Below are 26901 nucleotides of genomic sequence, written 5' to 3' on the forward strand. Positions count from 1 at the left end.
GTTCCGTTGAGGTGGGAAGGAGCCAGTGTTAATTATTAAAAGTAAGTAAAAGAACTAAAACCTGACTACTAAAACATGCGCTCTGAAAAGTATGAAACAAGAAAAAAATCGCATCCGTAAAAATAGACATACAATTCAAAACTTCAAGGCCCCCGAAAACATTGATTCACAACCTTGTACGTAATATATTCTATTGCTTTCTATTTACGTTGTAAACCTAATACGTATGAGGTATACTCGGATTTACGAGCTGTATTATGACTCGTCAGATTTTTACGAGTAACGTTACGATCTGTCGAAGATAAGTAGTGTAATGTATCCTCAAGGACATTTGGGTGTTATTTCTATCGTATGAGGGTGTGACTTTTAAATTTTATACAGAGATAGAGATCTTCATTTGCATCCAATGTAATGAATGTAGGTACATATTTATATTGACTTACTTGACTTATGGTCCTATATCCCCTAGATGGGGCAGAGGGCATCCACAGTGCTCCGCCATCCCGTTCGGTCTTGAGCTGAGGGTGCAGGGCGAAAGGCGAATCTTCTGCGCCTCAAAACAGAACCAAACTCACTAGGGAGGAAACCCGAAACAAAACCGAGCACGCCCACAGGCTCTAAGGTGGCAGCCCCGCCAGTAGGCTAGGGTATAGTGGGCTAATCACTCGCTTAGGTACCTGAAACCCAAACTGATTACTGAAACTGAAATAGTGCAAAACCGGACCGATCATACTACGACGACCTTTGGCATGAAAATACGGACACGAATTGCTTGTTGGAACGTGCGAACACTAAGCGAGGATAGTCGACTAGCCCAAGCAGAAGCAGAAATGCTAAGATACCAACTGCAGATACTCGGCCTTAGTGAAGTGCGCAGAAATGGATTCGGGGAACTGAGAACGTCCAGGGGCCTTACATTCCTCTACTCCGGAAAGGACTGGAAGATGAAGAGGGCGTGCGTGAAAACATATTTATATTACATAGTAACATATATATAGGCACATGGACCCGGGTATCGCAAAAATATTAGTAATACCTGCTAAAAAAATAAATAAAATATAAGTTCATGAACCGTGATAGCTAGACAGTTGAAATTTTCACAGATGATGTAATCTGTTGCCGATATAACAACAAACACTGAAAACAGAATAAAATAAATATTTAAGTGGGGCTCCCATACAACAAATGTGATTTTTTTGCCGTTTTTTTTGCGTAATGGTACGAAACCCTTCGTGCGCGAGTCCGACTAGCACTTGGCCGGTTTTTTTTAAATGAGCCACGTTGCGCGAACTGTCATATGTGACAGAAGTGTCAGAAGAGACTTGAACGAACTGTCATAGAGACCATTATTCGAAAAGAGGTATTGTTCTAACTTAGTATTTCTGAGGCATTGTATGCTTTGAGTATAAAGTACAACACGTATCTTGTTGTAATATTATTTGTTGTACTAACTTCACTCAGATAAATGTTGCATGTTGCATCACATTGTCCGTAACTAAACTGCATTGTAGCTGATATAATAAACTTTTGCATTGTAACTTAACTGTGTCAAACAAACTCAAACTACATTGCAACTGCAACTTTGGCGAATTCAACGCTATCTGAAACGTTAACTGTAGAACTTTGCAGATAAACAGTTAACTAGCTTGAATTGCGATATTTGCGATGGAACAAAACGAAAATGTAGTGTTTAGCACACATAATTTCTCATTAGATATACTTACGAGTATACTATACACTGGTGAGTTTGGCGTTAAAGGGTGACCTTAGGGGAATTAGGACATCTAGACGACCAATACACGACAAAGGTGTAGGGTTAATCAGTAATCAGTAATTTATTGCTTTCATAGGTACAATAAGGTCTTACATTAAAATGGTGATCAAGCTATGAACCCTGTGTAAGGGCACTGCAAATTAAGCACGTAACTGTTCTATAATATTACATAACATAAACTTAATCTCAATATAAATATGGAAATTTAACATCATGAGAGGGGGGAGGCCTTTGCCCAGCATTGAGACACAAGAGGCTCACACATGAACACAACATACACATAAGAGCCGGTGTAGCTTTATTTGACGTTCATAAGCGCATTGTAATATAATATGCCTACTTGAATAATAAACTATCTTTATCTTTAATATCACTAACGAAAGGAACATTAACCTTTTTAGAAGTCGAATATGGTCTATCTAGTATGTACATACGCATAGTACGTAACAAGCCTTGCTTAGTTGGCAATAAATCTATCACTGATATTTTCCTTAAGATATTTATTTCTTATTACCTATTACGACACGCCAATCTTCCTTTTTCACAGAGACGAAGGCCAATCAAGTGCTAATAGAGCCATTGGTTGTCGCACGTTCATCAGGCCCTTTGTGCCATTGACCCAATGAAAGGGAATTAGGACGGCCCGTAGACTTGTGACTTGAATATTTATATAGTTCCAGCGGTTTGTTTTGTGACGAGACATTTGGGAATAAGTTTTTTGTCAAAAAGATCAATTTTGACACAAGCTTTTATCGCAGACTACTTTTCTCTCAACAGGCAACTAATACTCATTGAGACTTACCTGTCAATTTCCTTGAATAAGTAAGATCGCAACAGTAATATTGCAATATTAGCTAAAGTTGTCCGAGCATTGTACCAAGGAGAAAAGTTTCTGAAGTTGCCGAATGTATACTAGTACCTATAGGAAAAGTTCTCAGAAATTTAAATTTAGCAAACAATGAAAACATGTCACAACCATAATAGATATAGGCATTATTAGATATGTCCATGTGTTAATATAATATTAATTCTTTTTTCAAAAAAATCCCACACTAATGATTCTGATTGAAAACTTGCATTAAATTCTCTTGTAAATTTCCAGAAATTTACGAGAATGTTCCTGCATTTTTGAGAATGTACTGCAATAATCGCACTTAAACTATCGTGAGACATATTTCAAAATATTTATCAGTACGGTTTTTACTCACTATTATTTTTAGTCGCTTTTGGCGACATGTTTCGGATTCTTTGGGAATCCATCCTCAGGCACGAGTGTCCGCGGCGGTTGTACGTCGTGCACTGCCGCCGCGGACACTCGTGCCTGAGGATGGATTCCCAAAGAATCCGAAACATGTCGCCAAAAGCGACTAAAAATATTAGTGAGTAAAAACCGTACTGATAAATATTTTTCATATCTCATGCTCTGAAAGTGGGTCGTTGTTGTTCTAAAAAGTGCGCAGAAAGTGATACGTTTCTGCTCTAGTGCAGAAAAGTAGTGTGTTCCAATTAGTCCTCGCCTCATAAGCATTATGCGGGAAATCATTCTAATTAATATCAATACTTACCCCGCCACTGACAAAGGGAAATAATTTTATTTTTACTAGTTCATGGAATTTATTTTATGAGTTATAAAATAAGTATATGTTGTAAATTCATTACTTTTATTTTAGCTGAAGTATTCACTAGGCTCTATGAGGTGGTGACAAGTGGAATGCACCTACAAACCTTTTTTACTTAAAGCTCTGCATGTGAGCCAAGGCAGAAACGCATACAGCCACACTTAAACTAATACAACCAAATAATAAATACAAATAATATGAAAATATTCAAATTACAATAGTAATTATAATTATTGTAATATATGTGAATATTTATTACTAGTTTTTCACAAAAAACAAGCGTTTAATATTAAATGGTTGTATCAGACTACCGCACCGCACCAAGGTCACGGTGCGCCGTACCCATAAATGAGAGCGAGAAAGAGATATCTCTTTCTCGTTCGAAGGCGACGTTTTTAGAAGAAGAAGAAATATACTATTTAAGACACCGATTAATTCACCGCAAACGCGCGTAAAAAATGATTACTTGCATTATGGTGCTTGAAAAAAGTTACGCAACGCCTAAAAAAGTAAAAGAGCGGGGAAGCAAAACTAGTGCGAACTTTTGTATTGTAAGGCGAATGTAAGTAAAATAATTTTTCGCGATTAAAATGAGTTCATCCAGTGATTCTGAAACCGACTTAACGCCTGATTTAATCAGAACAGAAGCCCAATCTATCGTGGAAGGCCTTTTACCGCAAATTTCAAAAGAAAGATATATGAAATCATATACCGATTTTATAAAATGGCGGTCCGAAAAGAGAGTAAAATCATTCTCGGAAAGTGTGATGCTAACTTATTTCAGTGATTTATCGAAGAAATTAAAACCATCAACGCTGTGGAGTATATATTCGATGCTTAAAGCCACTTTAAGCACCAAACATGATGTGAATTTAAAGAACTACAGTAAGCTAACATCTTTTCTAAAAAGGCAGTCGGATGGCTTTAAAAGTAAAAAGTCCAAGATTTTTACTGCAAATGAGATAGAAACCTTCTTAAATGAAGCCCCTGATGATGTTTATTTGGCAACTAAGGTAATAAAAAAATCATATTTTTAGTGTGAATGTAATTAAATTTCTATAGAAATGGTAAAAAAATAGCTTTTGCCAAATACCTACGTAATTTACAAATACCTAAGTATCTCTAATTATAATTGTTTTGTTTTCAGGTGGCGCTAATTTTGGGTATATGCGGTGCTTGCAGAGGCATTGAACTTACAAACATAACAGTAGACAACGTAGAAAAGCACGGTGAATTATTATTGGTAAAGCTTCTCAATACAAAAACAAAAATCGACCGAATATTCGTTGTGAGGGAAGAATTCGTTCGAATTGTGTTAAAATATCAAGCGCTTCGCCCCGTTAATTTACAAACAAATCGTTTTTTTATTAACTACCAGAGAGGAAGATGTCTAAGACAAAATATTGGGAGAAACAAAATCTCAAATATGCCCAGAAAAATTGCAGAATTTTTGAAACTGCCAAACCCTGATCTATATTCAGGACACTGTTTTCGCAGAACATCTGCAACTCTATTAGCCGATTCTGGGGCCGACTTGACAATGGTGAAAAGGCACGGCGGATGGAAGTCGAGCACAGTGGCAGAAGGGTATATAGAGGACTCAGTGCAAAATAAGTCCAAAATATCTAATAAAATTACAAATACCATAAACATACGTAGCGCTTCGCCACGTCCAGGTACATCCAAAGACTATGCTGAGTTCCAAAAGTTACGTACCAAAGAAGTATTTATACCAGTAAAGGTGAATCAACCAGCGTCAAACGCAACGATACCTTATCAAATATTTACTGATGCACCTCAAAACACCACTCAAGTCTCGCAAACTGTAAGGTGAGTTCGGCAAAGTTACGGACATCGGGTAAGATCGTATGATTCAAATTTCCGCCTATTGTGGGGTATTTTTTTAATGCTGGCAAGGTGATGCGATGCGCAATTTTGTTCCGCACCCCTCTTCAGTCCGCACTTGTTGCTCTGAAAGACTAGACGCGTGTTTTGTGCCGTTAAGGAGAAAAGTTCAAAAAATGTGTTTTTATTTTCCATCCGGATATACCCTCCGCCAGTTTTTTTGGAATAACTGGTAAGTTTAAGCGTTATTTGTTTATTTTACAGATTGCATGTTATTTTTATTAAATTTGTGACAAATCTGTATATTTGGAATTCTGATACGATGCCTGTAGGCCAAGATCCGGTCTTACCCGAAGTGGTAAAAGATCGGATGCAAATCATCCGATCTTAAATTCTCAGGAATGCTCAAACTTTATACGTGTCACCACGATGCTTGATTAAATTTCTCTAACAGACGTATATAGTGGTGTTTTTTTTATATAACCGCAAATTACAATCTAAGCGTCTAATATTGCACACTTAAGTAGGTAACTGATCTCTTTATGAATAAATAATTATAAATATTTTTATTTACCTATCTGCTGTAATTATGAAGAGGTAGGTTTATTTTTTTTTGATTATTATTATTATTTTAATAATGTTAAAGAAATATAATGGTTTCTTGAAATATTATTGTTGTGTTGATTAATCAATTCTTACTTGGTTTAAAATGTGTGCTTATCAAAGCGAATTGGCCTGTTTGTAAGATCGAGATATGTTTTCTCACACGAAATCATACTCTAGTCATACTTGTTATGAACAAAATGCTGCACTTCATGATAAAAGCAAGCCGCTTTGCACAGTGATAGTAGGGACCAAACTGAGCGATTTGACCCGCAGCAGCGGCAGTTTCATCTCTTAGGAACAGAGATGGCGCCACTTCTTTATAAAATATTTCAAAAAATTCTACAAGCTAAACCAATGAACCGATTTAAATGTTTAATATCTCAAATGAAAGCGCATTATATACATTACTTTTAAAAAAATACTCAAAAAATATATACTCAATACTTTTGATAAAAACGGGAATTTTAAGTTTGTTTTTTTACTCGATTGATAGTTTTTACTTGATTTCTCAAAAAAATTGTATCGAATATGAATAGTTTAATGCATGTATATATTACTGAATAAATAACAAGTATTATAAAAAAAAACCCGACACCGATATCTCTCATACTTCTCGAAATATGAAAGTTTGAATGTGAGTGTAAATTTCTTCAAGATATATTGCAAATAATTCTACAAGCTAAACTATTCGACCGATTTTAATGTTTAATATCTCAAATAAAAGGTCATTATATATACTACTTATAAAAAAATATTCAAAAAACATATACTGAATACTTTTGGCAAAAAACTGCATCTTAAGTTTTTTTTCTTACTCGATTGATAGTTTTTACTTGATTTCATAAAAAAAAATTATGGAACATGAATAGTTTAATAAATATATATATAGTACTGAGTATATAAAAGTATTACAAAAAAACCCGACACCCATACCTTTCATTCTTCACGAAATATTTAAGTTCAATTATGCACGTTCTTACAAATAAATTCTTTAAAAGAAATCTTCAACCGCAGTAAGTGCACTGATTTTAATATGAAATGTGCCATATGAAAAGAAATCACCCAATTTATTTTAATAAATAAAAAATTAATAAATAAAAACTGAATAAAGTTTTTTCCTGGTGCTGAATTACAAAAAAATATAACAAATCTAAAATAAGGAATTATTTTTATTTAAAGTGACTACATTTGTAAACAAAAAACTTAAATGTCCTCTTCGGGTTCACCGGTAGATGTAGAACTGAAAAAAAAGTCGTTTTGAGAAGTACTCGTACCATTTCAATACTACAAAATCACCGATCATACATGAACTGGTTGCTGTAGATTACTGTTGGAAAAATTTTGTGCCTGTAGATTTACTGTTGAATTATTTTTGTGCCTAGTTGATTACCATTAAACCTATAATTTTGTGCCAGACCTATAATCAGTGGTCAGCATGCAAAATAACTCTGGATTGAAAATTACATTAACTTACTTTTGATTTGTACAGCCACCTTTGCATGATTTACACTGGGCTGTGCATGGTAAGCTGACGCGACGACACTCACAACGCATAGTTTCGCAGCCAGATTTGCAGCCACAATGGTCCAAGAGGCTTAATTGCGACCAAATCGCTGTAACTGCCGACCATTCCGGAGTCCAACTCTCTTTTTCCTCAGTCCATCCCCAAGAAGATGGACACGGTATGGAAACTTCTGGTTTCATAGCGTTTCCCCATATATGGCCCGCTTGGTAAGCGGCTCGAAGTGCATGTTTATAGAGAGCAGCTGATGTAGGTGGCAGGCTTGACACAAGCTTGTTTTTTGAAGCAAACAAATATTTGTGAACTTCATTTACGTTTATGTGTTCCGTTTGGCCAAACAATAACACAAATCTAGGGTTACTTTATACTAAAATTAAAATATGTAGTTACACACCTGACAACTGACAAAATCAAAAACTTAAAAGTTGACATACTCCTATTTTCCCGTCTTTTTATAGTGGCCAGAGAAAGGCAGCTTGATCTGAACGAATTCTTCCAGTACGAAAACCAAATTTGTCCACCTTCGTTGTCAGTCAATGGAGGGCGTCGTTCAGGGAACAAATCTGATTTGGCCGAGAAATTAGAACCTGCCAACCCTGCCACCTACATCAGCTGCTCTCTATAAACATGCACTTCGAGCAGCTTACCAAGAGGGCCATATATGGGGAAACGCTCTGAAACTAGAAGTTTCCATACCATGTACATCTTTTTGGGGATGGACTGAGGAAAAAGAGAGTTGGACTCCGGAATGGTCGGCATTTACAGCGATTTGGTCTCAATTAAGCCTCTTGGACCATTGTGGCTGCAAATCTGGCTGCGAAACTATGCATTGTGGGTGTCGTCGCGTCAGCTGGCCATGCACAGCCCAGTGTAAATCATGCAAATGTGGCTGTACAAATCAAAAGTAAGTTAATGTAATTTTCAATCCAGGGTTATTTTGCATGCTGACCACTAATTATAGGTCTGGCACAAAATTATAGGTTTAATGGTTATCAACTAGGCACAAAAATAATTCAACAGTAATCTACAGCAACCAGTTCATGTATGATCAGTGATTTTGTAGTATTGGAATGGTACGAGTACTTAACAAAACGACTTTTCTTTTTCAGTTTTACATCTACCGTGAACCTTTTTTATTTATTTGTAAGAACGTGCATAATTGAACTTAAATATTTCGTGAAAAATGAAAGGTATGGGTGTCGGGTTTTTTTGTAATACTTTTATATACTCAGTACTATATATATATTTATTAAACTATTCATGTTCCATAATATTTTTTTTAAGAAATCAAGTAAAAACTATCAATCGTGTAAGAAAAAAAACTTAAGATGCCGTTTTTTGCCAAAAGGGTTCAGTATATGTTTTATGAGTATTTTTTTATAAGTAATGTATATAAAGAGCTTTTATTTGAGATATTAAACATTGAAATCGGTCAAATAGTTAAGCTTGTAGAATTTTTTTAAATATATTTTGAAGAAATTTACACTCATATTCAAACTTTTATATTTCGTGAAGTATGAGAGGTATCGGTGTCGGGTTTTTTTTATAATACTTGTTATTTATTCAGTAATATATACATGTATTAAGCTATTCATGTTCCATACATGTTTTTTGAGAAACCAAGTAAAAACTATCAATCGAGTAAAAAAAAAACTTAAGATGCCGTTTTTTGTCGAAAGTAATCAGTATATATTTTTTTAGTATTTTTTTAAAAGTAATGTATATAATGAGCTTTCATTTGAGATATTAAATATTTAAATCGGTTCATTGGTTTAGCTTATAGAATTTTTTGAAATATTTTTTAAAGAAGTGGCGCCATCTCTGTTCCTAAGGGGTGAAACTTGCGCTGCTGCGGGTCAAATCACTGTTTGGTCCCTACTAGCACTGTGCAAAGCGGCTTGCTTTTATCATGAAGTGCAGCATCCGGGCAAAAAATGGCCATAACAAGTATGACTACTCGTAGTTATGTGAGATGGCGTTGGAAAGTTTATTAAGTACCTATAGACTGATATTACTGCAATTGATTAAGTTTTGGTCGTATTAATTCCTCCACTTTCATATTATTTTACCCTTATGTCCTATTTTATCACCCTCTTTCAACCTACCGCGCTTAAGGTGTCAATGAACCTACGTGGTTCATTGACCCACATGGGTTCATTGACCCCACACCTAAAAGTTTGACAACCACAACTTCTTGAAAATTGAGCGCATGGTGTAAGATCGGACGGAAAAAATGCAAAAAAAAAGAAATGGGTCGGATATGATAGCCCGAATTACTGCTAGGCCAATTCTTCTATATATGAATCGGTGAGTAAAACCGGTTATTTTGCAATGGTAAACTTTATGGTACCGGCAATAGGGCCGAACTTATAGGCCCGTCCGTTCTTACACCACCAGGTAAAAAAAGAATGCTGTCAATTTATTTTGTTTCCTATATTTAAACACTCATTACACGCTCACTATGACGTTTAGAAAGATAATAAAATTCAATTATATAGAGCATTTCATTATTATCAATTCTGTACTTAAATCATGTCCGTACCCTATCCAAAAGCTGAGAAAAAAAAAAAAAACCAACATCATCTCAACCCACCTAAAATCGTCCGAAACTTAGCCGAACTCACCTTACCTGTTGTAGTGCAGAATAAGGAAAAAATATCTTCTAATAAAATAAACCTACATTGCACTACGCCGCGTCCAGGCAGTTTAAAAGACTTTAATAAACACGAATATATAAGTACAGAAGAGGTCTTGGACCCAGTAAAAGACAATCTACGAGCGTCACTGACCAACATAAGAATGCCTTCTCCGACGTTTACTGATATACCTCAAAACGAAAGTCAAATCTCACAAACTATATCTAATGTGAATATTCCAGGCAAAAATGTTACATTTAAATTTGCAAATTGCTCTAATTTTTCCATTAATTTCAAATAATTGTATACATTGAATAAACATATTATAAAATTTTCGGTCTGTGTTTTTTTTAGGGTTCCATAACCCAAAGGGTAAAAACGGGACCCTCTGTCCGTCTGTCCGTCTGTCTGTCTGTCACCAGGCTGTATCTCATGAACCGTGATAGCTAGACAGTTGAAATTTTCACAGATGATGTATTTCTGTTGCCGCTATAACAACAAATACTAAAAAGTACGGAACCCTCGGTGCGCGAGTCCGACTCGCACTTGGCCGATTTTTTTACTTTCCTCGTATTCAATATGAAAAGTAGAGTGTTTAACTCGGGTGAAAGTCACCCATTTCTGACTCGAACCATTGGCGCTCTCACTTCGTTCGAGCGCCAAAATATCTCGTCAGAAATGGGTGACTTTCAGCACTTGGTTAACAATCTACTATTGAATGTACTGCAACTTGCACATTGCTAAACGTACGTCACATTTAGAAGTGAAAACTTGAGAAGTGCAACGCTCCTCGCAGAGTCGCGGTCGCACGCGGGCTGCTTACTAACATGATATCTGACGTTTTTAAACCAAAAGCTACCACAAAGTCGCTTGTCGATAAGGTTGATTTCGAATTGAAGCTATATGGAAATAGCGCCTTATTGACAACCGACAATAAGTACCCTTTTGGTTGAAAATGGCACATATACCTAATACATACATACATACATATAATCACGCCTATTTCCCGGAGGGGTAGGCAGAGACCACGGATTTCCACTTGCTACGATCCTGACATACCTAATGACTCGCGTAATATGGCTGACTCACATTTTCACATATATTGAACTAATAATCGCAATCATGTGTAATTCGAGGGATGGGCGGTCAAACCCGATGTCGTGCAAATGGGTTTTTGAAATAAGAACTATATGTGACGTGCGTAGAGTTCTTATTTAAGATAGATAGATAGATAGATAGATAAACTGTTTATTTGTTTAAGTGACAAAATATCGGGTTTGACCGCCTATCCCTCGAATTTATCTTATATTTTTCTATAACAACAGTTTACAACAATTACTATGTGTAAAAAGACTTGATAGGTTCATAATTAAGGCCGTTCCATCGGTTTGCCGCAGTCTTTGCCACATTTCGCAAGAAAGAACGGGAAAGAACATACACGCCAAGTGTCAATTTTGATCGAATTTTGTCGGTTTTTATTTATTTTAAAAACGTTACCTCATAATATCGAAATTCTAAAGCTATGAAATTACTATTTATGTTAAGATTGTTTTTTCTTCTTTTTTTGTTTATAGTATCACATAATAAATAACCGAGTAAAGTAGGATTAAAAGTCAGAGTTAGAGGTTACTTTGGGAATTAATTGTATCGAGCGAAGTTTCATAATTCGTGTATCGGAAGCTATGTTGTTAAAGATAATATAGTCAAGAACTACATATATTTTTTCCACGTCTACGAATATCAACGCCTCTTAGAAAAACATGATCATATAATGAGATTTTTCGCCTTCTGGCTCAGGGAACCGCCTTAATCTATAATTCACAAAGCAGGGTTATAATTTTCGCACAACCTTGCTAAATGCTACTAGATAATCTGTTTCATCGTAGAATAGTTTAGTTTACTGAATATCACATTAGTCACATTACATAGATATTTATACTGCTATAATAATGTACACTGTGAAGTAGGTATTGGAGTGCAGTAGGATTCGCGTTCACGGAACGTATATAGTAGTATGTACCATGTACCTAATCCGTTGTGGCCCCTAAAAGTTAAGTTTGCAGATGACAAGGACTTCTCCATAGTCCAGTGGATTCTTTAATTAAGGCATCAAGTATTGCTAACTACTTGGTTTGCATGGCGTTCATTTCATAAGGCTATTTGAATGCATGTGCGATACTAATGAAATTTTATTAGACTGATGTCCTTTCAAACTGCAATTTAAAGGCTTAGTTTATTTCATATAGCTACTACCTATATATAGCTAGAAGGATCAATATGAGTGATATGATCAAAGCAAGGTGGAAAGCACAGGTATAGTAACCTAGTTTGTGCGCGACACCGAAAATTGTCCGTCTGCGTATCACTTAAAATAATGCAAGAGCAGTAAGAATAAGCATCAAATAGATAGTGACGGCCAAAGTGGCCAAATATATCGGTACACATTCTTATTTCTATGGTAATAAAGGTCGATGTATTTGGGTATTTTGGCCATCACTATCTATTTGATACCGGCAGTACAGACAGCATAGACATAATATTTACACATCAATTTCGAAATTGAAAACTGAAATAAATGTTGGATACGAAAAGGAAGTGACTAAAAATGCATATATTATGGCATACGCACGGAATATTGACATTATTGACCCCGTAAGGGCACAGCAATGTATAATCTAGCAAGGCCATACGTAGGATTGTTAAATAATTGATTTAACTTCGTTTTGTGTCCCGAATTGGTTATCTTAATTGCTTACTGGCGTTATCGTATTATATTTGAGTTATTAATTTATCTTATCGACCCTTCATTCAGGATTAAGGGATGCAGATAACCATTTTTCCTTTTAAAGCTAAAGCGCATTATTGATCTATGCTAAATATGTTTGGGGCGATACAAACGTTACACTGAAACTTTTCCTAGATATAACACACATTGCGAGATAAGTACAATTGAAATTTTTTCTAAGTTGGTAAGCGTAATCCTTCCGTAAGTTGAATACGTTTATACGCAAGAGTTTAAAGCGGCAAAAGAGCTTGAAGACGGTCTTTCTTTATAGACGGTCTTCGCCACATGCCTTTGTCTCGTTTACCAGTGCGTCCATCTTAGATTTTAACGATTTTTCCTCCTCCTCCTCTGGTGAGGTTAGGTTCTACCCCCTCTCCCTCTCCCCAAATCTCTTCGGGAATTTCCAATAGCGATGTTTGACAAGAGACTGATTTGCCGCGGTTTTATGAAAAATTACATTGACATTAGAGAATGTAAGCTTGACTTTGCACTGTTTAAGTTGATCTTGCCAAAACGAAAATAAACTTTTGTAAGCAAGAATTATGGTGTTTTAGTGGTCCTTTATATTAATTGTATAATGTATAACCTACTAGGGTCAAACACATTTTAGGAAAAACTCCCTTTTGAGGACAAAACAACGAAAGCACACAAAACCATGGTACAAAGTATATCACGTTTTTCTTATTTGACTCATGTTCTGAAAAACCGGGCAAGTGCGAATCGGACTCGCCCACCGAGGGTTCTGTACATTTTAGTATTTGTTGTTATAGCGGCAAATCTGTGATAATTTCAACGGTTCATAAGATACACCCTGGTGACAGACAGACGGACAGCGGAGTCTTAGTAATAGGGTCCTGTTTTTACCCTTTCAAACATCAAACATTCATTCAGCAAATAGGCCACAGGGGCACTATTACATGTCAATTTTGACAAGCAATAAAATTTATGTATACCGCCTAGTGCTGCGTCAAAAATAGCATTTGATTCTCTTAACGATGATCTTTGATACATCTACAAGAAAGACGTGAACGAGTTAACCCAGTAGCCTCTACCAAGTCCAATGTTTATCTGTGCAGGTGCTGGCCTGCGATGGGATGGCGGCGGGCTGCGCGCGCGCCACGGTCGCGCTGCTGCTGCCGCTCGCGCTCGCCGACGTTATTTTCCGGGTACCTGAAGTTATGGTAAGGACTAGCAATGTGCAAGTTGCAGAAACATTCCCGCAAATTTCTGGAAACTTACACGAGAATTTGTGACAGAGGAGAGTTGCGACAACGTCGATTTTTGGAAACTTATTAAATATTAGCAAGTTCGCAACAGCGCGCGTTTGCTAGCTCGAGACTTGAACTAAAAAACCCGCCCTGTTGCGAACTTGCTAATAGTTAATAAGTTTCTAAAAATCGACGTTGTCATAACTCTCCTCTGTCACAACTCACCTCGGTCTCCCCTACCTGTCAATCCTTGGGATGCAATTAAGATTCCAATCAGAAAGATTCTTGTTAGATTTTTTCAAATAATTATTATTTTGAATATTATATGCTAGCTACGCTTCGCACGGCTTGGTAAACTAATTTACACAAAACCTTTACAAATTGTACATATAAACCTTCCTCTTGAATCACGCTATCTATAAAAACGCATCAAAATCGGTTGCGTAGTTTTGGAGATCTAAGCATATATAGGGACAGACGGACAGACAGCGGAAAGCGACTTTGTTTTATACTATGTAGTGATGATAGTACATCACATATTAATTAGACAGGGAGTGTAAATATTTAATAATGCCTGTATATCTAAGATCTTGACATGTTTTCATTGTTTACTAAATTTAAATTTCTGAGAACTTTTTCTATTTTGGTAACTTCGGAAATTTCTCCTTGGTACAATGCTAGTCAGAACTTGGAATACATACGCATCTCTCCTGTAATGTCTAAAAAAAGTATTATTTCACGAGAGCTACAAAGTCATTTTTCACCATATTCAACTAAATCGAAAACTTCCAGGTCCGACACGCAGCTAACACAAAAGCAGTAGGCACGGGGCGAACGAACGCGAGCCGCAACGACTCCGACGCCGAGGCCTACGAGGGCCTACTGGAGGTCCGCTATGAAGAGTACTTCGTGGAACACGAGATATCTACAACCGACGCTAGGAAGGCCGCCGTAGCGATGGACTTGGATAAAAGTGAGTCTCTATTTAATACGACTTCAACTGCGAGGCCTACGAGGGCCTACTGGAGGTCCGCTATGAAGAATACTTCGTGGAACACGAGATATCAACAACCGATGCTAGGAATGCTGCCGTAGCGATGGACTTGGATAAAAGTGAGTCTCTATTTAATACGACTTCAACTGCGAGGCCTACGAGGGCCTACTGGAGATCCGCTATGAAGAATACTTCGTGGAACACGAGATAACAACAACCGATGCTAGGAAGGCTGCCGTAGCGATGGACTTGGATAAAAGTGAGTCTCTATGTAATACGACTTCAACTGCGAGGCCTACGAGGGCTTACTGGAGGTCCGCTATAAAGAGTACTTCGTAGATATTAGATTATTTTAAACCGGGTCACTCATGTATTATTAAGTCGAATAGCTCGACAAGTTTCGGTCCAATTGCATGTTCGGTACACGCCGCGCCCTCGACCAGTGAAGACGTGTCGTGTCTCCGTGAAGACGGTCCTCGTAAATTGGACCGAAACATGTCGAGCTATTCGACTTAATAATACGTGAGTGACCCGGTTTGAAATAATCGAATATGTTTGACTCTCACGGGAGTTTTATAGTTAAAGTACTTCGTAGAACACGAGATATCCACGACCGACGCTAGGAAGGCCGCCGTAGCGATGGACTAGGATAAAAGTGAGTCTCTATTTAACACGACTTCAACTGCGAGGCCTTTTAATTGTGTGGCAAATGAGCACGATTCGAATAGTAGACATACTGAAGGTATAATTACATTTACGCATTAGCAAAACTACCTCTAGAGCTCAGAATAATAGGTATTATTCTGAGCTCTAGAGTGTGGCATTGGCAGATACTTTTGACGCATTGTCCGTCCGTTCCGTATTCGTTCGTCCGTCAGAAAGGGGCCGGCATTGTTCTATTTTGTCCTGGATCCAAGCATGGAAGTTTACAGCCTTATGCTGGCGTTATTCATAGACGCGTTACAAGCCTCAATTATCTAATAATCCATTGTCTTAATCTGTCACTTTGACTTTTGTATTTATAAGAAAGGGATAAAAAATAAATTAACTAATTGAGGCTTTGTAAAGTTTCGCGAATAAAGCCCCATTTAGATGATTCAAGAGCTTGCATGCAATTTTCGTTGCGGGTACCTATTTGGTCTATCGGCTGAATTCATTGTATTCTGTAGTTAGCAATGTTTAGAATATTGTATGCAACCTGAACCGTCTAAATGGGGCTTAAGGGGGAAAATAATAAATCTGTTGTGAGTGTTGTGACCTATGTCGATAAACAGCGTTTTTAGAGGTGTACGTGTATACGCCAATTGTAGACCAAGGCCCAACGAAAACTCCTACAGCTAAGAGAAACTTTGACGAATACCGCCCCAGTTAAGGCATGACGCAATTACTCCGCCACTAATTGAAGATGTCGGCGCCGAATCAGACTAATGAGCCGGATTAAACCGGACCCGAGGACAGTGGGCGCATACTCATTATATCGGGACGCGTCAACTGAGCTGTTCAGCCTGTTCATTTGGACCGCGAGCCAGGCGCAAATTTCGTCAGTCATCGCCTCCCGGGCGAAAACTCGTATAGCGGTTAACGGCTATGTATAATGAACCCGGGTGAACGTCAGCTGCCGCTCCGTTGGTGGGTTGAGGAATGGCAACCACCGAAATGCGTAACACGGTCTTTCCACCGCGATACAACCGGCTGACGATTTGTTTTATTAACAATAGCATCTAAACTATCATCTGACAAAGTATCAAACGGAAGGCGATGTCAAAAAAATTTTATAGACTATTTGCTGCCATTCCTCAACCCACCAGCGGAGCGGCAGCTGACGGTCACGAGGGTTCATCATACATAGCCGTTAACCACTATACGAGTTTTCGCCCGGGAGGCGATTGGTCATGGAAATCTGTTCCTGGCCCGCGGTCTAATTGAAGGTTTCTGCAAATTAAGGCGGTTATTATTATCATACTGATGCGCCTTCTGATTAGGGAGTGCTGTACTGGTTTTCTATACAAATTAATATACAGTATCGGTACCGGAAATTCCCGGTTCTCGTCATACAAACTCAGTACCGGGAGCATTTCCTACTTCTGATGCGGCGCCAGCGTGATAAGGACGAAGACGCAGTAGAATTCAGAATATTAAAGTTGTTTTATTTTGCTTACTTTTCTCCTTCATCATCTAAACGGCAAATGGTGATTAGAGACATTCAACTTTTAATGTACAAAGCGGTAGAAATTTTATAGGTATCAGTGAAATTTCAGAAATACTCCAAATTTTCTCTTAAAGGATGACTCGTTTTCTATGGAAAGGATCACGTGATCACCTGTCATGTCATAGAAAAGTAAGCGCCGGAAGCTCCGGCCCGGTCACGGCCCGGTCTAACGTGAGTCATCCTTAAATGCCTCATGATTGGTGCGGTTAAGAGCCCGGTGTCGATTTTAGTCGCAAAAATGTAAAATTGATAGATTTCGTCGATGAAATTGTACACCTTTTGTTACCAAATTGAAATAACAAGTACTGGTTTCTATTAGCACGTCTTCTTATCTTGCCTTTTATCAGATCAATTTTTTTTAAACAGACTCATTAAATTAGTAATGATTTTTTTTCTGAAGGACGTTTAGGTAAACGCGCGTAAAGCACTGATTTTGTCGCTCTTATTTATAAATTTCGTAAAGTTTGGACTGCTAAAAATGGTAAATTTCTATTACACATATTCTGTACTGGATTTTTATCAGATTACATTTTTGTTATATGACTTAGAGTTCGAGGAAATGAAAGTTAAACGAATTCAATTTTCTCCAGAAATTACTTCAAAACAAGTTACAATTTCTCTGAAAATCGACTTAATTTCAACGTAATTTGGATACTTGAACAATCTACAACATTTGCGGAAACTATTCGTATACATCAATTTGTATAATTTACCACCATAATTTTTTGATTAATTTTTAAAAACTGCCCCTTCTCTTCATATATTACCGGTGATGCACGCTCGCGACCTCATTATTAAAAGGCAAGATGAGAAAACGTGCTAATAGAAACCAATACTTGTTATTTAGATATTACGTAACAAAACGTGTATAATTTCAACGACTAAATCTATCAATTTAAAATTTTTGCTCCAAAATCGACTACGGCCTCTTAAGGTACTATACTTGATAATTTTGCGTCAATAAACAGGGAGCCCCTATGTTGTCCCCTACAGCTCATGCACGATCCGCAATTAAAGTCCATATTATACATATATGGCCTTGGGCTTTTAGCAATTTCATCATTTTACTACACAAAGGACTTTTTTCATTGAAAAACGCCGTGACTCGATTTAATCCTTTCTGACATTCTGGCCGTGTTGAGGATTTAATTAAAGTACGTAGTGATAACCGATTATGTGGATTGCTCGGGTGCAGCCCTACGATTGGTGTCGATAGACACACTACGTGTGGCGCGTCCCGCACTGTCAGACGAGCATCGCCCGCCATTACGGCGTCGGAGTGTGATTTACCTAAGCTATGCCTGTTTTCCGTGGTTTTATGTATTAAATCCTTTATTTAATGATGTATGGTGTTTTCTCCTCTAATAGTAGTTACTTTATGTACGATTACACGCAGATTTAAGCGCGGATAATGCACAATGATGCTCATGAAGTGTGTGTAATTGTGTATGTGTAATAATAATGTTGTAATACTTGTAATGTAATGCTATGGTAAGGCCAGCATCAATAGATGCGCACAGAACAATATCAAGTGTTTTACCAGCACACCACCACCACACTTACACATCACCACCACCACCACACCACACCACCACACGCTAATAGTTTTAATATAAATTATCTGGGGGATCGAGCTTTGCTCGGAAAACATATAAAAAATCAAAAATGCGCGTTTTCTCAGAGAAATTTCATCGAAATCGTTAGAGCCGTTTCCGAGATCCCCTGCCCCCCTGTAAAATAAATAAGTATTTTGCATACTATGTATAAAAATGCATTTTATTTGTTGCTTTTACTGCCTAGGCAGGCCCGGATTTAGAGACTTGACTACGTACTTGGTATGGCAATTAGAATTTAAGGGGGCCCCCTTCTTCACTTTAAAACCATTGCTAGGTTTCCTGGCCCTAGGGCCTAGGTTGGTCTCTAAAGCATTTGATCCTTTTGTCTTTGCCGTGAAAAACAGTGCATAATTATAGCTTTAATACAGGGACCGGTTCAAAGTTCAAACCCAACTATTCCAACATGTCATCTGTTTGACTGTGTCACCGTGTCACTGTCACGTGACATGACAGGCTGCAATTAGCTTCGTTAGCGACTAATTCGCGCCATGATTGAGCTATGTCGTTATAGACTCTGACATTAGACTCCGCACTAAAGATTCAAACGTTGCCTCGTCCTCGTTCAGCGTAGCTCTAGTGGACAATATTCTATTCGTTCTTAAGGCCATTCCATCGGTTTGCCGCTGTCACTGTCACATTTCGCAAGAAAGAACGGGAAAGATCATGCGCGCCAAGTGTCCATTTTGATCGAATTTTGTCGATTTTTATTTATTTTAAGATTTTTAAGCTATGAAATTACTATTTAAGTTATGATTGTTTTTTCTTCTTTTTTTGTTTATATAATAAATAACCGAGTAAAGTTTGATTAAAAGTCCGAGTTAGAGGTCACTTTGGGAATTAATTGTATCGAGCGAAGTGTCCTAATTCGCGTATCGGAAGCTATGTTATTAAAGATAATATAGTCAAGAACTACATATATTTTTTCCATGTCTACGAATATCAACGCCTCTTAGAAAAAACATGATCATATAAGGAGATTTTTCGCCTTCTGGCTCAGGGAACCGCCTTAACAAACATATCCCTCGCTACGCATCCTCCTCCTCTAGTGGTAAAAAATTTAAATAGACACCTCTACGCTCTTAATTTATTAGTAAAAGGGATTTGTTACTGTGCGCGAGTGCGAGTGGTTTACATTACATGTCCCGTCTAGTCGGTAAGTAGTCTGTGTCTAATTGTCTATCGCATTAGACCAAAAAGGTTGTGATTGTATAAGACTTGTAATGAACATACGACTTTTTGGCTCTGCTTCGTTGCTCAGTGTGTTATTAGGGGAAATAAAATGCACTTGCAGTTAATAAGCGGCTATGATATGTGTGAGATAATCATTGTGTCCGGCGGTCACCTTCAAGTTGACAAATAATAAGTTTGTTTTGCTTTGTTTTACTATAAAGTCTGGGCTACTCTTTTAGGGCTGGCTCGTTCCTCGCCCAACGGATCGGCATAGCCATCCAAAGGGGGAACGCAGCCAGCCTTATGGGAACCCTTCCACAGGGCTCGGACCTGGGTGATCTATTAGCCTAATATACATATCAGGCTAAGTCACCCATGTTATGTTTTATTTCTTTTTTAGGTATTAGTTTTAGTTTTGTAGGTAGTTTTAATTTCTATAAAGTAAATATAAATAAAGGTGTGTCCGGGTGGATACGAATTGAAAACACTAAAAAAGTGTAGGATAATTTCGAAATGGGACTCTTATATGAGTAATATTTAAATGATTTTTACCCAATTTACGAAATTACCCGGATACACCTTCACGTCTCTAATAAAGATTGTTTTGAAAGACCGCGTAAATAATGCGCCAAGTGCGAGTCGGACTCCATGTGTCGGAGTGCCATTTTCTGCGTAACCCTTCGTTACGCAGAAAATGGCATAAAAACATGTTTGTTGTATGGGAGCATCTTAAGCCCCACTTAAATATTTATTTTATTCTGTTTTTAGTATTTGCTGTTATAGCGGCAACAGAAATACATCCACTGTGAAAATTTCAACTGTCTAGCTATCACGGTTCATGAGATACAGCCTGGTGACAGACAGACAGACAGATGGACAGACAGACAGATGGACAGACGGAAAGACGGACAGTGGAGTCTTAGTAATAGGGTCCCGTTTTTACCCTTTGGGTACGGAACCCTAAAAATGTATCCTATTCCTAATGATCGACGTATTTTTGTTATTTTGGGGATCTCGGAAACAGCTCTAACGATTTCGATGAAATTAGCTATATGGGGGTTTTCGGGGGCGCAAATCGATCTAGCTAGGTCTCATCTCTGGGAAAACGCGCATTTTTGAGTTTTTATATGTTCTCCGAGCAAAGCTTGGTCTCGCAGATATTAAGAGTTAATTTAGTTGTATTTTATACTTACCTAAGTAATTGACTTTTGTTCTAATTTTGTTCATAGAATATAAAAGAGCGCAGCGCTATGATTTTTATCGGCCTTTCTTAAATTATTACCATGTTCTGATGAAACGTCAATTGAAAAAAATTAAATTAAAGTATCATGTGCCTTATTGGGAGAGAAAATTATTTTTCCCCTCACTAGCTCGGAAAGCCGTCTTTTATCCTTTAAAACAAGCGGGGAAAAACGCATTTTATCCACTAGTGTGGAAAGTAATTTGACCTTGAATGGAGCGTGTTTAAGTAGCTTGACAGATAACAAAACGTAAAACGCTCATAATAATGGTTCGTTCGATATTAATTATCATTAAATAAATGGTTTGAGAATCTAATAAAAAATACCAAATTTAGCTTTACTTAATAATTTTAAATCATAAACCTTAAAATTCCATAAGAAACGTTAGATTTTTTATAATGATGTTAAATATAATTCTGAACGCACAAGTTGAGTCGATGCAATTTCAAAACGCATCGTTGACATTTCCATACGTCAGGTCAGAACAGAAATGTCAACATTGTCAACAATTTTTTTACTTAAAAACAATTCTCACCGGACTTCCGGTTCGAGCGCCATCTTGATAGTTAGCATCGTGATTAATTACTTTGTTTTTTGCTTATTAATATTGTTTCAAGTGTAATATCGATAGCTTATTATACAGTAAACTAATGTGGTAGTGTGCAGTGAATGGAGAATTAATTTTGAAGCGCGTTTAACCACCATCTTGGAGTCAACGGCCGGTAGTCCACGTGCTTCTTGTAAAGACTAGCTATCGATTTACAAGAGCTAACAAATCACCGTACACTGTCTTGTACAACCGTACAATTTTTGTCGTTTGTAAACCTCTCAATACCTTGATACTGGCGAAATAGTCCCACTGGGCTGAAGCCATAATTTTAAAAGAAGAAGAAGAACAATTCTCACCGACTCACGCAAAAATCAGAATTTCCAGTGCTTTCTGTTATAATATCGTACAAAATAAGTGATTCCAGTGATGAAGATGATCTAACGCCTGTGGATGTTGCACTTTCCTCGCTATAGTGAGAGGAAAAGTTTTGTGTTACACACGGGTGCAAATGTATTTTACTTCTCGTGTGTTGAAACACTTGCTACGCTCAGGATTCTATTTTAGAACCACTCGCTTCGCTGGTGGTTCAACTATAGAATCCTTTCGCGTGCTCGTGTTTCAATTCCACACTCGCGGGTAAAATACAACTTTGCACCCTTGTATAACAAATAACTATTGTATTTTTTAGTATGTAATGTTTGACGATCATGATAAGAAGATAAGCATAATTTTGACATTGATGCAAATTTATAGTGTAATTTTTATACTGAAATAAATAAATCTAAATCTGTGTTTTCAGATACCACTTCAGCCGGGCTAGCACATGATTGGCGCGAGAGTATCTCGCCGCGACATAGACTACCCGTCCCCCTTTAATTCATACAGTTAGTAAAAGACGGGTAGTCTATCTCGCGGCGAGATACTGTCGCGTCAATCATGTGCTCGGCCTACAGATCATTTTCAATAGTTTAAATAATGAGTGATAAACAGGTCATTTACGCGTAAACGCATCCTTATAAAGGCGTAAATTGCTATTTTGCATGTCTCCAGTAAATCAGGATAGTGTGGGGGAATCATTGAGCAAATTCCTTACGAACTGCTGATTACCAGTCCTGAGTAGTTAGAACTATTTTTAGCTGTGACTTGGATGCATCTATTCGTTGTAATTGATATTAATTGCTAAGAATAGGTTGATTTAAATGTATCGACTCAATTGGGTCTAACTTGATAATGACAATTGGTTGTCAATTTTAGTGTATTAGCAAATACTTAAATTATTTGAATAGAAAAATATATTTTTTATACTACGTCGGTGGCAAACAAGCGTACGGCCCGCCTGATGATAAGCAGTCTCCGTAGCCTATGTACGTCTGCAACTCCAGAGGAGTTACATGCGCGTTGCCGACCCTAACACTCCGTTGAGCTCTGGCAACCTTACTCACCGGCAGGAACATAAATAAATATGAATATGAACACAACACTATGAGTAGGGTCTAGTGTTATTTGGCTGCGGTTTTCTGTAAGGTGGAGGTACTTTCCCAGTCGGGCTCTGCTCTAGATCTGGAATGACATCCGCTGTGCTGTGCCCTACCACACAAAGCGAGATGACATTCACAGTGCCCAATACCTCTCTTTTGGACGTAGTTTAAGGACATACCCGGGTCCAAGTAAAGACGTTGCTAACTATAGGTTTAGAACTATACCTCTCGCGTCAAAAAATGGTCCCTGTGTAATATAAAACCGGCCAAGTGCGAGTCGGACTCGCGCTCGAATGGTTCCGTACTATTAAGCAAAAAACGCCAAAAAAATCACGTTTGTTGTATGGGAGCCCCACTTAAAAAAAAAATTTCTGTTTTTAGTATTTATTGTTATAGCGGCAACAGAAATACATCATCTGTGAAAATTTCAACTGTCTAGCTATCACGGTTCATGAGATATAGCCTAGAGACAGACGGACGGACGGACGGACAGACAGACAGACAGACAGACAGACAGACGGACAGTGGATTCTTAGTAATAGGGTGTCGTTTTTACCCTTTGGGTACGGAACCGTAAAAATGAACTGTCAATAGTCATACTCTCATAAGTCATAGGGACCATTCGACGCGAGAGTTAAGGGGCCCACTGACTATCAGTCCGCCGGACGATATCGGCCTGTCAGTTGTTCGGAACTGTCAAATTTTTGTTCTAACTGACCGGCCTATATCGTCCGGCGGACTGATAGTCAGTGGGCCCCTTTAAAGATAAAGAAAACTGATAGATTGTAGTAAACTGAAATGCAGAGCCAAAATATGTAGGTACGTAAATACAGCACAGCGATTTTTGGCATTGTGTATAATTTCCGTTTAACGCGTACATTGAGAAATGGCCAAACCGCCCAAGGTCACCAAATTACAGACCGCCGAAGGCCGGGGGCGTGTCACGGATTTGTCACGGCATTGTCACTGTTCTGACTTTGGTGTGTCATTTGTAATGGCAGACTAGTAAATAGAAAATACCACAACCTTCATCCAACGTCGCGCGAATCGTCAATATCGTCATTGATACTCCAAATTTTATATTAAAACACAACAACACACGTATCAGACGTAACACGACGTAACACACACGTACGTACCCAGACGTAAACAGACGTATCTGCATGTTAAAAAATTGATCGTCATTGATGTAAGGTCCGATTCTTAAGCTCGCCGACTCCTGTGAATGGGTTCAAAATTTGCGTCCATGTTCGCTAACTGGTACCATAGACAAAATTGCAGTATCATAATAAACATAAAAACAATATTAAATCACATTTACAATCGGGTCTATCGCGAATTTATTTTGTTACCTTTATTTACCGACGTTTCGACACAGGAACGTCGAAACGTCGGTAAATAAAGGTAACAAAATAAATTCGCGATAGACCCGATTGTAAATGTGATTTAATATGTTCAAAACGCGAGTTTTAAATGTTATAAAAACAATAAACAATAAAAAATAACGATTTCTTTGGGGCAGGTACCTTGAGGCCCTATGCGTAAGTCTCTGACAAAAATAATCGCTTTTGACCAGAACTATTTGTTCTCATGAAAAGTCTGCAACGCACACGCAGTGCAAGTTTTAAACGTCAAACTTCTATGAAATTATGACTTTCAAATAACACTTGCACTGCGTTATGCTCTCAAAATTGTTGCAGACTTTACTTTGTACCAGCAAACTTGCTTGCTTGCTTGCTTTGTGTTGTAACAGCTTACTGTTATGATGATTTCTAAATAATAGAGGCCGCTATCAAAGTCAACAACAATGAAAGCATAATAAAAACATAAGCATATTCTTATTAAATAACGCCACCTATTTAAAAAAAAATTGGAAGCTCACTAAGAATGAAAATAGCATGATAACTTTGTGTGGATGTTGTCAGTCTTTTTAGTTACTAGCCGCTGGTAATCGCAAGATAATGATAAACTATATTTGGAGGTGTGTGGTTAGAATGGGCACGGAAACAGTCAGGGTTTGTGGACGTTGTGTTTATTATTTCAAGTTTCGATGTGATAGCGCCGGTAGATAGGTAATAGAAATAGATGTTATTTTAAACTACGCTGACAAGAAATACAAATTACGAAAATTCAAACAAAAATTCTAGTAAAATATAGTTTTCAATGATTCACGGTTAGTTTCACTAGACTTATATTGACCGGGATATAGACCGTGATTACCTTTTGTATTATTTATGAGCTCCCGATATTCCCTCACCCTCCCTCCCAAAATTCCTTAATTAAATGAGGGTATCCCAATATGGGACAGGCAACAAACTCGGCGGGACACATCTTTTCAAAACATTACATCTTATAATTAACATGCATTACAAGTAAATACACTTTAAATTACTATAGAATTCATGTACTTTTCTTTATAGAAATACAATTACTTACCTATGAGAGAGTTAACTTGGTCCAACAATATCCGCGAGTAAAGTAAATCAGAATTAATAAAAAAATCAGACAGAACAGAAGGTTACCGGTGTACATTACAAAACGACATAAAAAGTGCACTTGATCGGTCGTGCAAGACGAAACACAATACTCGGCGGGAGAACAAACACGACTTCAATAGGACGCTTATTCGAACTCTAATAATAAACTAATAGATGTCATATATTAAAGAAAAAGTGACGAAGCCCTCCAGTGGTGAAGGCCGGATTCGAACCGGCGTCTGTAGCTATCGCGGCTAACGCCATGAACCCCTAGGCCACCTCGCCAATGCGGTACCCGTCCCAATTTCTCGACTATATGCCATCTTAGTGAGACTAAGCGTCTTTGACCAACTCTAAGGGCAGGCAGTGCGCCCTTGCTCCTCCTATACGAATTGCGGAATTACGTTATAGCGAGAGACTGGTGCTGCCATCTATGAACAACCAGCACCAGTGACAGCTACTCCGAGCAGCAATAATCCGAGGCCGAGGCTGGAATGATGCCTTTCACCCGAGTTAAACACTCTACTTTTTATTTCGAATACGAGGAAAGTAAAATGCATGTTTTTTAAAACATGACTAGATAAGTATACATTTTTTCACCTCAGCAGCTCGAACAAGCCTACTTTCGTCACTCCCTGGAGTGAGGAAAGTGCACTTTCCTCACTCCAGGGAGTGAAACAATGTAGCCTTTTAATTTAGTGAAGGCCATGAACTTCATACTTTTATTACATTTTTTTTATGGTATGGTACGGTACGGTCCGGTCCGGTCCGATCTCGTCTCGTCTCGTATCGTATCGTATCGTATCTTATCGTATCGTACATATTATAATACTTTTTTTTCTGTTTATTCTGTGTAATTTGAAATACATTTTAACCTTTAATATGTTCTCACTACTGAGGTGAAATAGTTATTTTACATCTCGTGTTTTTGAGTCCCGAGAAAGCGAAAGATTCTAAGGTAGAATCTTGAGATAAACACTCGCAAGAAAAACCAACTTTCCTCTCTTGTTGCACAAATAACTATTATAGTATTTCTTGAGGTTACTTTCAATTAACAATTTAGGAAAAAGTATTGTTATTTATGGAATGGGGAGTTAATATAAATATCATAATGGAAATTTTATAACAAATTAATTTAAATCCTTTCAATTGCATATCGTATAAAAAAAAG

At 37.6% G+C, this 26901-nt stretch overlaps 1 protein-coding gene across 1 annotated transcript in view; it reads left to right on the forward strand.

The window, feature by feature from the left end:
- Positions 1 to 26901, forward strand: part of LOC134748364 (uncharacterized) — a 57520-nt gene that overhangs the window by 26670 nt on the left and 3949 nt on the right. The window contains exons 2-3 of the mRNA XM_063683149.1: positions 13864 to 13968; positions 14788 to 14968. Coding sequence (XP_063539219.1) covers positions 13882 to 13968; positions 14788 to 14968 — 268 coding nt within the window. The 5' untranslated portion in view covers positions 13864 to 13881. The remainder of the gene's footprint in view (positions 1 to 13863; positions 13969 to 14787; positions 14969 to 26901) is intronic.

The sequence above is a fragment of the Cydia strobilella genome, chromosome 16 (genome assembly GCF_947568885.1).
Source record: "Cydia strobilella chromosome 16, ilCydStro3.1, whole genome shotgun sequence".
Classification (NCBI taxonomy): Eukaryota; Metazoa; Arthropoda; class Insecta; order Lepidoptera; family Tortricidae; genus Cydia; species Cydia strobilella.